This window comes from Lacerta agilis, chromosome 14 (assembly GCF_009819535.1).
Source record: "Lacerta agilis isolate rLacAgi1 chromosome 14, rLacAgi1.pri, whole genome shotgun sequence".
Lineage (NCBI taxonomy): Eukaryota > Metazoa > Chordata > Lepidosauria > Squamata > Lacertidae > Lacerta > Lacerta agilis.
In genome coordinates this window covers 1,217,335-1,233,119 of record NC_046325.1, presented here as the reverse complement: position 1 = coordinate 1,233,119, position 15,785 = coordinate 1,217,335, and the positions used below count along the sequence as shown (strand labels likewise).

General features: G+C 53.0%; 3 protein-coding genes across 3 annotated transcripts; all 3 read right to left on the bottom strand.

Moving 5' to 3' along the window:
* Positions 1–253: 253 nt before the first annotated feature.
* On the bottom strand, positions 254–4,783 carry LOC117058673 (transmembrane protein 272-like). Its single transcript, XM_033169994.1, has 4 exons — positions 4,618–4,783; positions 3,101–3,151; positions 1,578–1,769; positions 254–549 (listed from the first exon to the last, which is right to left on the bottom strand). Exons 1-4 carry the CDS (start codon positions 4,703–4,705, stop codon positions 326–328), a joined length of 555 nt encoding a protein of 184 aa, XP_033025885.1. The 5' UTR covers positions 4,706–4,783; the 3' UTR covers positions 254–325.
* Positions 4,784–7,739: 2,956 nt separating this feature from the next.
* Positions 7,740–13,435, bottom strand: LOC117059371 (transmembrane 4 L6 family member 1-like). The gene is made up of 4 exons (XM_033171045.1): positions 13,328–13,435; positions 9,911–10,071; positions 8,941–9,133; positions 7,740–7,839 (listed from the first exon to the last, which is right to left on the bottom strand). Exons 1-4 carry the CDS (start codon positions 13,388–13,390, stop codon positions 7,825–7,827), a joined length of 432 nt encoding a protein of 143 aa, XP_033026936.1. The 5' UTR covers positions 13,391–13,435; the 3' UTR covers positions 7,740–7,824.
* Positions 13,436–13,873: 438 nt separating this feature from the next.
* On the bottom strand, positions 13,874–14,569 carry LOC117058817. The gene has a single exon (XM_033170186.1). The coding sequence runs from the start codon at positions 14,552–14,554 to the stop codon at positions 13,874–13,876; it is 681 nt and encodes a 226-aa protein (XP_033026077.1). The 5' UTR covers positions 14,555–14,569.
* Between the last annotated feature and the right edge of the window lie 1,216 nt (positions 14,570–15,785).

Sequence of the window (15,785 nt, the reverse complement as noted above, 5' to 3'; positions counted from 1 at the left end):
GCTTCTCTGTCTTCTCTTTCTAAATCCCTTTCTCACGTGCATTTCCCTACAAACCTCCTTAAACTGTGGCGCCCAGAACTGGACACCTGGTTCTAGGTGGGGTCTGACGCAAGCCAGCCTCTAACCTGCCCCCCCTCCAAAAAACACACCTGTGCCATGGCTGCCTGCCTGCCTGGGGAGTCCCTGGAGTGGAGGGCATTGCTGAGCTGGCTCGGCACCTTCCCTCCCCCAGAGGTTTAAGAGAGAAGGGGGGGGGGGGGAAATTATGCAATTTTTTAATAGCAAAAAACGTACACCCCCAAAGAAAGACCCAGCCCAAGGGCTGTCAAGGGCCCCCCCGAGTGCCACACCCCCGCCCGTATGGCCCGAAGGCGTCAAAGAGGAAGAGTCCCACGAGGACGCAGAGGGCAGTGAGCAGCGCCCCGGCCAGGACCACGTAGATGGCCGTGGTGACGGAGAACGCGAAGAGGAAGACGGTGCGCTGGCAGAAGGCGGGGTGGCCGGCCGGGTCGTAGTTGGGGGGGTAGATGGTGTAGACCCACACGTTGCCTGTTGGGAGGGGGAAGAACGGGAGGCAGGGTTAAAATGGGGGGCAGGCGCAGAGAGGCACCCAGCTCAAGGGCACAGGCCTCAATACAAATCAGATTATTGTAGATAATAATAATAACAATAATGATGATTTATTATGTATACCCCGCCCATCTGGCTGGGTTTCCCCAGCCACTCTGGGCGGCTTCCAAAAGAATGTTAAAATACAATAATCTATTAAACATTAAAAGCTTCCCCAAACAGGGCTGCTTTCGGATGTCTCCTAAAAGTCTGGTAGTTTGTTTTCTCGTTGACATCTGGTGGGAGGGCGTTCCACAGGGCGGGTGCCACCACCGAGAAGGCCCTCTGCCTGGTTCCCTGTAACTTGGCTTCTCGCAGCGAGGGAATGGTCAGAAGGCCCTCGGAGCTGGACCTCAGTGTCCGGGCTGAACGATGGGGGTGGAGACGCACCTTCAGGTAAAGCCTAAAGGGACCCCCCCAAGGGCAATAGACCAACCCCCTTCAAGGTGGGACAAGAAGGGCCTTTCCAAGCCTCCCCCTCCACCGCTGGAGATTTTGTTGGGGGGTGAACAAGGGATTTGGACGGGGAGGAGTAAGGGTCCCATCGTTGACCTGCAGCTCTTCCCCAGGTGCTTTTCTGCAGTGCTGCCCCCCCCCAAGTCCAGGTATCTGCAAGTAGGATGGCACCAAGACAATGCCCCTTTCAGGCAGGGAAGCACCCGCCTGCCTGCCTATCCGAGGCAAACCCACAATTCATTTGTGAACCCCCTTCTGAAGACCCCTGTTTTGAATGGTTCATGGAGTCAGACGGGGCACCCAAAGGCCATCCAGCCCAGCCCGCCTGGATGCGTGACCCGCAGCTTAGGCATCCCAACAGGCCTCTGCTTAGAAACCCCCAAGGTAGGAGCGATGGAAAGCCCTGGGCTCCCTTTTATGGGGAAAGGGTAGGTTTCCGCGTGGAGGGGTGCCAGGCCAGCCTCCGCCTCATAAACGCCCCCTTCTGCCGGGCAGATGTGGGGAAGACTCACCTGCCAGGAACCAGATGCAGAGGAAGAGGTAGCAGGCGCCCCGGAAGCGCTGCGCCCAGGGGTTGGGCCGGTCCGTGCCATCCCCGCAGGGCAGGCAGCTGAGGAGCAGGAGGAGGAGGACAACCGCACAAAGGACGATCAGGTAGATGGGGATGAGAGGCTGCTGGGGGCACTGGCCGAGGTAGACTGCTCCTGCAGGTGGAGGCACAGCGGGAGAGGCTCAGCACCTGGGAACCCCGGACTCTTTCCCCCTTCCTCCTGGCCGCAGATGTGGACCTCCCCCCCCCGCACTGCCACTGCTGCTTCCCAGTGCTCGGGAGTTGGAAGGGACCCCCATTGCCAGGGTGGGGAGCCAGGAGGCGGTGCCCCACCCCAAACGACAACCCCAAGAGGCAGCGTGGCTTAGTGGTTGGAGTGCCTGACTAGGGCCTGGGAGAGACCTGGGCTCGAATCCCTCTGCTCAACCGCGTAGCTCGCTGGGTGTGACATTGGGGGTGGGGGTGGTCTGCCTCGCAGGGTCGTTGTGGGGATTAAAGGAGGAGGGTAGTATCCCGTCTTGAGCAGAAATAAAACAAATACAACCCTATTGTGGCGGCAGCGGCAGCAGGAGGTGGCATAGCTGTCAACTTTTCCCTTTTCTTGCGAGGAATCCTATTTGGAATAAGGAATTTTCCCTTTTAAAAAGGGGAAAGTTGACAGTTATGGGAGGAAGAGGAAGACTCGCACCCGACTCCAGGATGTTTGCCAAAGAATCGGAGTTGGGGAAGAGCTAGAAGCCATGCAGGCCACACACAAAAGCCCAACCGACTGAACAGCCACCGATCAGGGATTTTTTTCGTTGGGATTCCTTTATTGCAGGGGGTTGGACTAGATGACCCCTGGGCTCCCTCCCTAGTCTGGCCACAAGCCCAGGACAGCGAGTGTTTCTGGTTGAGCCTCTTAACGGCCCTGGTCGCTGCCCAGGGCTTCCCTGAGCTGAGCTGAGCGGGAGCCGGGTGCGAAACACCTCCCTCGCTTTGAGCTCAAAGTTTTCCTGCTCTTATCGCTTTCAAGGTCGTTTCCTTCGGTTGCATCTGTGTTTGCGATTCTGAGTTGTCACAGATTGCAAGATAGCTATTGATTTCCTGTCCTATTAGTTATCGCAAATGGGTGGTAGGGGAAGGTTTGTGCACGTTTCGGAAAAATAATAAGAACTGCAGAAGAAACAACCATTAAACACTGGTAGAAATATATCTACAATCCGTAACAACCTGTGCATAAAATCTGTTTAAAACATACAGATAATGACAATAAAAACATCACGGCACCAGCCCTTTCTTTAAAAGCAGCCTGTTGCCCAAAGCCTGTTGGAACATGGAAATCTCCAAAACAAAATAAAAGATTAAAAAGTCCTTCCAGTAGCACCTTAGAGACCAACTAAGTTCGTTCTTGGTATGAACCTTCGTGTGCATGCACAGTACTTCTTCAGATACCTGTGAGTCTCTGCAAAAGGAGAGCATCGCAGATTATTTTCCCAAACTCACCTACAACAATCCCAGCAATGGTCGGGGCAGCGAACAGGATCTTCACCAGAACTGAAAGGAAGAAAAAATCTGAAATAAGAGATTTAATGGCGGATTGGTTGCAGTATCAGCAGGTAAACGATGTCTTTAACGGTGATTAAAAAATACGAAACTGCTTTGAAACAACAAGATCCAAATTAGAAACACAATGGCTAGCTGACAAAAGGAAAACACTGTCAAAAATGTGTAAACTGTTGTTCGAATGGCATGCCAAGGGTGGAGAGGTGGAAACGGTCGTGAGCAAATGGGCGCTAGATATTAAATATAATATTCAGTTAGAGGCTTGGGGAAAGTTATGGCAAGGAAGGAATTAACCTCATTGCCTGCACCGCATTAAAAGAGAGTATTATGAAAATGATGTATAGATGGTATTTAACACCAGCAAAACTGGCTGAAATGTATAATTTTTTTTTAAAAAAAGGAATGTTGGAAATGTAAAGAAAAAGAAGGGAATTTTTTTTATCACGTGGTGGGAAGCTTACTGGGATATGATATATAATGAGTTGAAGAAAATGGATAAAAGTATGTTTGTTAAGAAACCAGAAGCATTTTTACTAGGAATAATAGGGGAAGAGATTCCCCCAAAAAGGTTCAAAGATTGTTTAGGTATGCAAAAATGGCAGCAAGGATTTGATTAGCACAAAAATGGAAGCAACAGGACAGACCAACGTTACAAGAATGGCAGGATTCAAAGAAGTCTTGCAATGTTTAGATATATACCTTTTTACATATTGGTTATAACCATGATATTCGGTTGAATTTAAAGTAAGGAGGAAGGTGTATAAATGCCAAGGGATGGAAACGATTAAGGAAACCATGAGATGGGATGGAAGGAGGTCGGCAGTTCATTTGAACAAATATTACGAAAATGTGATTGAGTTTCAATAATATAAAATGGAAAGCTAATAAATATTTTAAGAAAAATTAAAAGTGAAGGAAAAACCACCCCCATCGTCCTTACAGAGACTCTGCATTACCTGCGATTCCCGCACTACTAATTATTATTATTTATTAAATTTGTTAGCCTTTTTGTTGCTGCTGTTCAGCCAAAGCAACTCAAAGCAGCTTACAATAATTTTATGCGAAAGAATATGTACATTAGAATATATGGCGGCTGGGGAGGGGGGGGGGAGAACGGGAACTTAAAATACATTTTTGTTCTTTAAGAGCTAGATTAATACATCACAGCCAGGCCAGAGTCAAAAGCCAAAGACCCCATGGGAAAAAGGGAATGTTTCTGCCTTGGCGTGTCCCACTGGGGAGAGACTTCCTCAAGCGGGGAGCCACCCCTGTTCTCGTGCCGCCTCCTCCAGACCTCCTGTGGATGCGGGGAGCAGGGAGCAGGGTTCGGGGAGAAGGACCTCGGATGGCGGTCGCAACTCATAGGCGCACCGCAGGGGGGTGGGCTAGATGACCCCCGGGGGTCCCTTCCAACTCAACAATTGGCAAAGTTGGGAAGGGGAGAGGCGGCGACTCACCCATCAGGACGGAGTGCACCGTGGACTCCTCTGTGGCCGCCAAGAGGGCCGAGTGGCTGCCCTCCAGCAGCGGTTCCTCCTCGGACATGGTGCCAACGGGAGCTGTGAGCCTAGAAAACAAAACCGGGCAGGTGGAAGGAGCAGAAGCCTCTCTCCCCGCCTCCAAGCTTTAAGTAGCCTTTGCTTCTCTCTTAGGGGCTGCTGGGACCAGGTGTGGCCTGGCCTCACCTGCGCCTGGGGAAGGGATGATTGCGCTGCTGCCCTTGCAGGATCAGGCCCTCACATCCTGCCTGCACTCAAGGGGAGGGAGGGCAGGTGAGCCTGGCATTCCCAGGTGCCAGCCCTCGAATGGGGCTCATGGGTGCCGGGGGGGGGCGGTGGGCACCCTTTGACCCGGAGCACTTCCTGTCCGCACACAGTGGAGCTTGGTCAGGGGCGAGGGGAGCGCACTCTGCACATGCTCAGGTGGCACCTGGTCTCCCTAACTAAGAACATAAGGAGACCCATGAGCTGGATCTGGCCCCTCTAGCCCAGCATCCTGTTCTCACAGGGGCCAGCCGGGTGTCCGTTAGGGGAAAGCTGAAAGCAAGACAAGAGCTACTGTCTCCCCTCCTGCGGTTTCCGACAACTGGGATTCGGAAGAAGCCATCCATCGCCCTCTCCTCCTCCTCTGTGAATTTGTCTAATCCTCTACTAAAGCCATCCAGACTGGTGGCTGTTGCTGCCTCTTGTGGGATGGAGTTCCGTAGGCTATGCAACGCCTGGGGGGGGCACTTGATTTTATCTGCACTGCATCTTCCCACATTCAGCTTCCTGGGATGTTCGCTAGTTCCCGTGTTAGACGGGTGCTGCTGCTATCCAAACACACTAATAATATTAATCATAATAATCATAATTTAGACCCCGCCCATCTGGTTTCCCCAGCCACTCTGGGCGGCTTCCAGCAAAATATTAAAATACATTTAATTCATCCAATACGAAAAGCTTCCCTAAACAGGACTGCCTTCAGATGTCTTCCAAAAGTCTGGTAAGTGTTTTTTCCTTTGGCATCTGGTGGGAGGGTGTTCCATAGGGCGGGCGCCACTACCGAGTGCGAGTTCCTTCAGCGTTGGGGCAAATGCACTCTGCACATGCACAGATGGCACCCAGTCTTCCTAATGCACCCTAGGCATGTACACTAGCCCAGTCGAAGGCGCCCCATAGGCAAACCTGGCTGGCTCCCCCTTGGACGGTTGTAGTGGTTAGAGAGGTGGGCTAGACCTGGGGTAGACCAGGGTTCAAATCCCCCCACTCAGCAGCTCCTGGGGCGATCTTGGTGGGTGGACTCTCGGCCTACCTTACCTCTCAGGGTTGTTGTGAGCATAAATGGGAGAGCTGGGGAACCTGGTGGGGTGCAAATGTGTTAAATAAATCATACAATTGTAGGGTTGGAAGGGAACCCAAGGGTCATCTAGTCCAACCCCCTGCGATGCAGGAATGTAAATAAAGGTGAATTGGGGCCTACATAAGCGGAGAACAACGCTTCAACACTTTCCAGGAGGGGAGGGCAGGGGCCCTCTTGGCCCACCTCTCATGAACAACGGATGCTTGACTCGAGAGTCCTGCCTCGCAGGGGGTTGGGCTAGATGACCCTCAGGGGTCCCTTCCAACTCAACAGTTCTACGCTCCCATGGAGTCTAAGCGGTCAGTGCTGCCTCAGTGTTTCAGAAAAACAGTGCCAGAAGAAAGTATTGCAGAGGCGCCTGGTGGTGGAGGATGCAGAGGGTGCCAAGCGGTGGATTAATAATATAAATTATTATTATTAATATTATTATGGATTTCTCTGTAGAGAGGTGCCGGGGCTCAGCTCTGCCATGATGAGGAAGAGAAAGGGCTTCCTGTCATCGCAAGGGGCTGCTTCCTCAGTCCCTCGCAAGCGGGGCCTGGAATGCGATTGCTCATTGGTGAAGGAAAAGGCACTCTGCATGCGCTCAGGGGCACCAGCAATTCCTTCATGCGTTCTGGGTCTCTTGCTTGCTCCCATCCATGGACTTCCCACTTTCTGCTGTCAGGGGCTTAACGGCGGCTGCTTCTCCCCTCCCTCCCTCCCTCCCCCCACCCCAAATGTGGCTCCCCTCCAGCCTGCAAGTCCCCACCTCGGTCCAGTCAGCCTGCAACGGAATGATACTCTTGGCACGCTCAGAGGCACTCCCGCCGTAATGATCCCTTCCTGCCGTTAAGCCCCCCACCCCAAGGACCCCCTCCCTGGGCCCTGCTGGCACCCTGAGCTCAGCACCCAAGCTCTGCGGTGGGATTCAGGAAATCCTGTCTCTTTTCCTGCACCAATGCAAACTGGAGTGAGGAGCAAGCAGGGGGAGGATGGGGGCAGGAAATCGGGGGGGGGGGGAGTTGAGCTGGGAGATGTGGCCCCGGGGCCCTTCTCTGGGGTCAGGGTGAGTGCTTTCGGTGTTCAAAAAAAGGGGGACCCACCCCATAGCCATCTTTTATTGAGATAGGGGGACACCCACGACTCCTTCCTTGCCTCCTGGCGCTGCCCAGCCAGCCTAGACCCCCCAGGAGACCCCAAAGCGTGCCCAGCTCACCTGCCAAAGCCCCCCCAAGCCCGCACTGCAGGGTTAGGATGGCCCCCAGGGCCGAGGGGGGGGGTCTGCCTCTCTCTCTTTTTTACCTGCGTCCGGGGAAACTGTGCACAAAGGACCTCGCAGCCCAGGGACCCCGATTTTGTGGGGAAGCCTCACCCTTCATCTGCCGCCACCCGCAGAGGAGCAGCTGACTCCCCACTTCCTGCCTGGCTTGGGGGGGGTGGGCGTTGGGTGGGGCAGGGGACCCTGGTGACGGAGAGGCCCCATGACCCCTTCGTGCCCACACTGGCCCAGCCCAGCCCTCTTATCTTCAACCTTTGCCTGGGCTCTGTCTCAGAGGAGCTGGAAAGAAGCCGGAGACGCAAGGGAGACGGAGGGGGAAACGGTTTATTGCGGCTGCTCTGATTCGGAAGGCAGAGAGAGAGACAAGAGGGCAAAGGTGCTCCTCTCGCTTCTAGGCAGGAAAACGCAGCTGAAGAATCACAGAGTCGTCATGTTGGGACCCCAGGGGGTCATCCAGCCCAACCCCCTGCAATGCAGGAATCTCAGCAAAACAATAATAATCACGGGATCGCGGAGGGGGAGGTCGGTGGGGGAACCACACGGGCAGGAAGCCAGCGAGGGATCAGTGGTAGGTTTCCTGGAGAGGAAAGACAAAAAACAAGGCAGAGCATGAATGGGGGGGGGGGAGGAAGGGGCTCTTCTGTGGGGAGAAAGGCAGCCCCCCCCCGCTCCGCCCCAGGCTTCCCCTGCCAACGCTGGCCTTGCAAACTGGGTCCAGTCCAGCTCAGCGGCACAGGCCCAGAGGGGTGGGGGCTGGCTGTCTCTTTGAAGGACCACAGGGAAACCCCTCTCTAGCTGGCCAATGGGGGCCCAGGCACAGCTACGGATCTTAGAATGGCGGAGATGGCGGGGATCCCAAGGGTCATCTAGCCCAACCCCCTGAAAGGCAGGAATCGCAGGCTCCGCCCCCACCCTCGCTTTAAGCTCTGCATCCCGCCGCTGGGACACGTTTGCTTCTTGGTTAGGGCAGCAGCAGGAGCTGGAAGCAAGGAGGGCACCCAGGAAAGAGGGGGTGCCCCCCCAGACATGCCCCATTGCTGCCTCCTCCTCAAGAGAAAGGGGGGCTGCAGGAGTTCCTCCTGCATCTCCCCCCATCTACTGACAAAGAGCCACAACCCCACTGAGATGATGATAAATAATAATAATAATAATAATAATAATAATAATAATAATAATTAATAAACTGTATTTTTCCATGTGTAACACGCCCCCACTTGGGGGACGCCAAATGGATAAAATGGGGGGAGATTGTATCCATGTATAAGACGACCCACAATTTTGAACAATTTTTTTTTAATTAAAAAAACCTAGTCTTATACACGGAAAAGTACGGTAATTATTTTATTATTAGCTGGATATTAATCAACTAACTTTGCATACCACCCTTCACCCATAGATCTGAGGGCGGTTGACAACATAAAGACACAAGCTAAAGAAGCACAAAATACCAGAAAGGAGAACAGGTACAGACCGATAACTTTCCCCCTCCCTTCATAACGGGGTTGGGGGGTTGGGCTGGATGACCCTTGGGTTCCCCTCCAGCTCGACAGCTCTGTGGTTCCAGGAGCTGAGCGGGGCTTCCTTCGCAGGGCTGCTTCCGACTGGGCTGCCCCCCCCCCAGGTTGGGCTAGGGAGGCAGCTGGCTTTTGGGGGGCGGGGCGGGGGGCAGCAGACCCACCTTTTCTTCCTCGTTGCAGGTCCCGCAGACGCAGCCGAAGAGCCCGTTGAGGACCTGCAGGACGCAGAGGCAAAACTCCACCAAGCCAGAGGCCAGGATGAGGGAGAAGAGGATGATGTTGAAGCGGATGACGCCGGGGGGGTCCCGGCAGACGTCCCACAAAGAGGTATCAAAGAGGTAGTTTTTCTCGCTGGAAGAGAACGGGGCAGAGAGAGAGAAAGAGAGAAAGAGAGAGAGAGAGAGAGAGATGGGTGGCCTCCTCACGCTCACAACTGTCTCCATCACACAAGCACACAAGTCCGACCCCTGCCAGGCCCACAAGCCTCTGGGACCCACACACACAAAGAGAGGGGGGACACGTTGAGCCCTGGACCCCTCTCCTTCACCCCTGGACGCCTTCCAAAGGGGGTGGGAGAGATTCAGGGGGGAGGAGAGGGCTGTCGGGGGGCTGCTAGCCCCTATGGGGTTATGCTTCTGGAAGGGGAGAGCTGCTCTTGTGTTCGAATCCTGCTTGCTGATCTCCCAGAAGGGGCACCTGCGAGAACAGACAGGGTGCTGGGCCGGGTGGGCCACTGGTCTGACCCGGACGTAGGATGATGGGGGGAACAAGGAAGGCTATGGCAGACCCCCCCACCCTGGGTTAGGAAGAGACAAAAGGAGCCTTGAGTCAGCAAGGCTGATCTGCTGCCTTGAAGGGGCACTCTCTCTTTGCCTCCAGCGATGCTCCATTTCTAGACATTTGTATATAAATCAAATGCCAACCAAAAAAGGCTTTGTGCCTCCAGAGCTCTTCCCTTCAAAGGGGGGCCTGGTTTGCGCAGCCCCTGGAACTCACTGCCACTTGAGACGCCTGGGGTGAGTAATGTCTCCTTTAAAACAAATCACAAACACCGCCGTGCCTCCTATGCGCCGAAACTGGACCTAGCGGAAGCCTCTCCCCCCAGCACCCTCCAGACCCCTCACTTACTCGAAGTCCTCCAAGCTGCTCTCAAAGGGGCGGCCCCACTGCAGCGTCCCGTTGGCCAGGGGGTACTGACACAGGGGCCCGTGAACGAGGCCCAGAGAGGAGGTGGCGACGGCGTAAACGGCCCCCAAGGCCCCCACGGCTGCGAAGATGATCGAAAGGAACATCTGGGGAGGAGGAAATGTGGGGCGGGGGTTAGTGGGCAGCCCCAGGGAAAGAAGAGCCCTAGAGGTGGGACTTGGTTCTGGGTGGAGCACCAGTTCCCCCTGATATTATATAATATTTTTATGAGTTTCATCCCCTAAATTCCTGGTTCCAGTAGGGGCTAGGATTGAACCCATGCTTGGAGTCTTACTCTGAGTGCCAGTCTTGAGATTTAGCACTCCTGTCCATGGAAGAGGGCAGGATCCCCCACGGGGCAGCTGGTTTCTGGTACCAAGCCCCTTGGCAGAGCAACTCAGCAATACCAGGCTGTCTGCCAACGTGACATGAAGACTGGCAACGCCAACCCTGCCCCCCCGTGTGGGAATCCCTTGCAGGAGATCTCGGTAGCCAAGTCCATAGCAATGAATAGAGAAGAAATGACCGCTGGGAGGAAGGGAAGTGGGGGGGGGGGGGAGAAGAGTTAAAAGGTAATTAATAAAAAATATGTTGTCTTATTGAAATTTAAAATTAGGCAATGGAGGGTTCAGAAATATTGTGAATGCAGAGGATATGTTAAATTCATATACAAGATATGTCAGATGAATAAATGTTTGGTAAAAGAGTTTAAAAAGGGAAATGTTAGAAGGTAAAAGGAATATGGGGATTATTGGCAATAACTGTGAATTAGGGTTAATTTGGAACCAACGGGGGGGGGGGAATCGGGGAAGTCTGTAAAGATGATATGTATAAATTTAATTGGTTAAATTGGGAAGGAGTTGATGGTTGCCCCAGTGGGAGGGGGGTATGTTTTGTTTTGCTCCCCTTGGTGAGAGAAAGGGGCGTTTGGAAGATTTAATCATGTATTGTAATTTGGTTTTAATTGGAAATTTTGAATAAATATTATTTTTAAAAAAGGAATGACCGCTGGGAGGAGCGCAGAGAGAAGAAACGGCATGGTGAGGTTTCCGGTCACGTCACAAGTCCATGGCGGCCGCTCCCCGCTGCCCTCCGTGGACAAAGAGGAGGTTCAGGCAGGGGAATGCAAGGATTTATGAGGCAAAACTCCAGGCGATGTTGCCAAGTGGGGTCTGGGGAACCCCATGCACCCCGCTGCGCCGCTCAAGCCTGTGTCTGCCAACTTGAAAGGCAGAGCGGGTGCGACCTGGGAGCGTGTCCCTGCCATGGACGAGCCTCCGTCTCCGGCATGGTTTGGGACTTGTTCCTCCATAATTCGGACAATTGGCATGAATCAAGAGGCGCTCCGGGACCGACATATGCTAATGGGCTGCAATCAGTCAGTTGCCAAAAGGACTGGGCTTGGCTCTTTGAAGGTATCTGAATCTTTCCCCCCTGAAGCTTGAGAATCCTGACAACAGCCAGGGAAGGAAGGGGGAGGACGAGGAGCTTTGTGCTTTCCTATGGTTTTCAAATGGCCTCCTTTCTTCTTGTTCTCCCCCAAAATGCAAGAGACGTGTGCAGCCGCTGTTATGCTAGTCTGTTTGTGACTTTGGAAAAAGGGGGGAGGATTTTGATTCATCCTCAACAAGAAACTTAGCGAGACTTTACTATGCCGTCCCCCCCCCCTCAACCGAGGTTGAATGGACTTTATTTAAAATTATTCCTGGACTGGACCAGGAGTGCTGATGGAGGAACACAGTGAAAAAAGAATGAACTGCTCCTGAACAGATCTGGCAAAGAGGCTGAATTTGAGAAAAAAATCTTGTTTCCAACTGTGTGCCGAGGAAGAACTCCAGAGTGGAATTTTAATGGCGGAGACTGGAGATGCACTCTGTGAGTTATATATGGCTGCAGCTCGTACGCTAGATGGTAAACAGCGGAAGGAACGGAATGTGACCTTGTACCATCCAGATAAACTCTGCAAAGAACTGAATAACGGAAGATAGTAATGAACTCTCCCAGCACACCAGGCCTGGAAAAACAATGTACATGAAGGAGGTTCACGCGTGAAACGGGTTACTTATTTTAAAGATGTAACGGAGGTGCTATTTGTCAGGTGGAAAAATTGGCCAGCTGGAGTCTAACGGCAAGTGAAGGACTCAACTGGACTCTAAATAAGAAACAATGCGGCTAATGCGAGGAAATGATGAAGATCATATGCTTGGAACCGGAGCGGGAAGCCTGATTTTAAGGAATTGTATTAAATTAAATTAAGTTGATTACATTTGTAATAATTTGGAAACTAATAAAAATAATGTGGATAAGAAAAAAGAAACACCATGGTGCATTTGCGGCAGCAAAACCGGACTCCGTCCTCTGCCCTGGCTGCAACAAAACGTTTCTCTCCCGTATCGGTCTCTAGAGCCACAACACTGTAACTCTCCAGTGTCTGACTTCACCCCCAAGGGCACACTCCTTCACTGTCTCCCGAGGCAGACAGATGCCAATAAATTATAAGACAGGAGAACTTTCCGAATTCAGGAAATTGCCTGGGAGAAGGGCCATTAAAGAGAAGCGATGTCCCATTAGGAAGGCTGGCACATGGGTGGAGCCCCTCCCTGAGCTCTGAGGTAAGTCGGTGGAGACAAAGTGGAGCAGGGCATTTAGGATGATGTTGGGGGTGGCGTGGGCTGCAGGAAAAGAGTCGCAGAAAGCTGAGGCTGGAGCAAAGGATGCTCTGGCCATGGGAGAAGCCAGGACATTTTGGGGTGTCACTGCATCCCTCCACTGTAGACTCAGGATGTATTTCTATGCAAATAAACCGTATACAGTAGCACCGTGGGTAACGTAAACTTCAGGTTGCAAAAGCGGCAAACCCGGAAGTGTTTGCGGTCTACCACTTCTCCTCGGGTTGCAAAAACCTCGGGATCTGGCCGGACCTCCGGAACTGATCCCATTCGCAACCGGAGGTACCACTGTATCTTAAAGACGCCATAGTGTCAGGTGTGCCTCATTCCCAAAAGGAAACACAGACCCTGGGGAAGCGCCTGGAATCCTGCGCCTCTCGGAGATTGGGGTGGTGTGCAGCAATATATATTTATTTGGGGAGGGGGCTATGAAATAACAGCCTGGGTGCGAAGAATGGGGAGGATGCCGAGGTGAGAATGGAGGAAGGGGACGTTTCACGGCGCTGCAGGGGGGTCTGGACTGGAGGACCCTTGGGTTCCTTCCTGCTCTACAGTTTTATGAGGTTTTGCCTGGGAATTTGTGGCACTTTGCCTGCCTCCCCCGCCCCCACTCCACGCTGGCATGTGCAAACAAACAAGGGGTGGGGAAAGATTAGGCTGCCGGAGGGGCAGAAGCTTCTGCCCCACATCTCACCCCGCAGCGGTTCCCACAGCAGCCTTTCCGCCCGGTGGCCTGGATGTGGACGGCTGGAACCATCACCTGGGGAGGACAGAAGACTCGTCAGCTCAAGAAACATGATCCAAATGTCCCCCCCCCCCGAAACACACAGATAGCCCCCCGCCCTCCCCAGGTCTCCTGCTTTCCCATAACCACGACACCCTCCTCCCATTCTGAACCCACAGCCCAGCTGTTGGCACAGGGCAGCCAGCCTGGCATTCAGAACCCACTTCTGCAGGGGGCAGGGCATGCCCTCTCTTATTCCCAGCCACCCACCCACCGCAGGGGAGGAACTCTTAATCTGTATGGCAAGCGGCCCGCTTTCCAGGGTTGGTGTGCAGCTGATTAAGAACTGTTTTCCAGCTTTACTCTACTTATCGCACGTGCACACAGAATCATGAGGTGGTCGCAAAACCCACTGAAGGCAATTCTCTACCGAGATGTGGCAGCCGCGATCCCGGCATCGCCGGGGGCTGGACTGGATGACCCTTGGGCCCCACATGCCACGATTCTCAAAACCTCTCAAAGCAGCTTGCAAGCAAAATGAAAACAGCCCAGGAGGAGAAACTGCCCAGGATCCTTGTGTCCCAGAGAGTTGAAGAGGGGGGGAGGAGGAGAGTAAGAGCCGGGTTTCTGCATAGCCCCCCCCCCCCAAGTCTCCTCTGCCAGATTATTCCTCCTGTTGCAAAGACCGTACAGGGTTCCTATTACGGCCAATAGCAGCTCCCTCTTGCTTACCATGACGCCCCCTCCGATGATCCCCCCCAGGTAGAGGATTTCGGGGGTCAGGTATTCTCCCCAGTGGTGGACATACTGGGTCTTCCAGTCCGGGAAGGCAAGGATGATGTTGCACACAATGCACAGGAGAGCGAAAGGCCAGAGGGCGGCCCCCAGCACACGGGAACAGGCCCCCGTGCACATGGCTATGCCGAAATGGGGCTGTGTGGGGCAAGAGGCAGCCTTATACGCCGGGTGGGGGGGGGAGGAGGAGGGGTGGCACCCGGCAGACTCGAGGAGGAAGTGGGGAAAGCCTTTGGACTTTCTCAGCGCATTCGGCTCGTAAATGCCACCTTTGTCCCCTCGGATGCCATCAAGCAAGTGGGGTGAGCAGATAGTGCCACTGGGGGCAAGGGGTTCCTGGGCGCGGGCAGAGGTCACAGAAGGATAGAACCGCATTTCTCTCATGAAATCAACACCCCGCATTACTGTAAAAAAGAAGTTTTACAAAAAGATAAAATGACCAAGAAACATTTTCAAGACTTTTAACATACCCAAAGTTAAAAGACTGAACACTTTCTAAGCATCTGGAACGGCTCGTCTGAACATGGAAGTTTTTAGTGGGCGCCAGAAAGGGAACAGGGATGGTTCCTGCTTGGTATCATTCGTGTCAACAGGCAGGGAGTTCCAGAGTGTGAATGACTCAGTTCTTACTAATGTGGAAGGGGTATGGTGCCAAATCCCCCAAACGAAGCTGTCAGTCTTACAGGAAAGCTGGTTCCAAGTTTTTAGGGCTTTGTGTACTATAGTAATGCCTTGAACTCGGCCCAGTAGCAAATCGGCAGCCAGTTCAGATTTCTGGCACAGGTGTTGTACACAGACAAGGCCTCCCTCCCGTCAGCAACCTGCACCAATGGCAGCTTCCAGATCAAGAGTAAGGGAAGCCCCACAGTGAGTGCATTGCAGTAGTCCAGCCTTGAAGTAACCAATGCATGAATCACTGCAGAGTTGGGGAAACCCCCGAGGGCTATCTGTTGTTGTTCAGTCATTCAGTTGTGTCCGACTCTTCGTGACCCCATGGACCAGAGTACGCCAGGCACGCCTATCCTTCACTGCCTCTCGCAGTTTGGCCAAACTCATGTTAGTAGCTTCGAGAACACTGTCCAACCATCTCATCCTCTGTCGTCCCCTTCTCCTTGTGCCCTCCATCTTTCCCAACATCAGGGTCTTTTCCAGGGAGTCTTCTCTTCTCATGAGGTGGCCAAAGTACTGGAGCCTCAACTTCAGGATCTGTCCTTCTAGTGAGCACTCAGGGCCGATTTCCTTGAGAATGGATAGGTTTGATCTTCTTGCAGTCCATGGGACTCTCAAGAGTCTCCTCCAGCACCAGAATTCAAAAGCATCCATTCTTCAGCAATCAGTCTTCTTTATGGTCCAGCTCTCACTTCCATACATTACTACTGGGAAAACCATAGCTTGAACTATACGGACCTTTGTCGGCAAGGTGATGTCTCTGCTTTTTAAGACGGCTATCTAGTGTTGGATATAAACCTGTCAGTCAAGTCCAACATTCTGAGAGGACTAACTGCCTCTATGTGGCAGGCAGTTTTGTCAGCTGGTCAGTTGCTGCAAGGAGTGTTAACTGGTAACTGCTTCGGATGCAGTCTTCTCATGACTCACTACCTATCTAGTATATAGATTATCTGTTATGTAACCC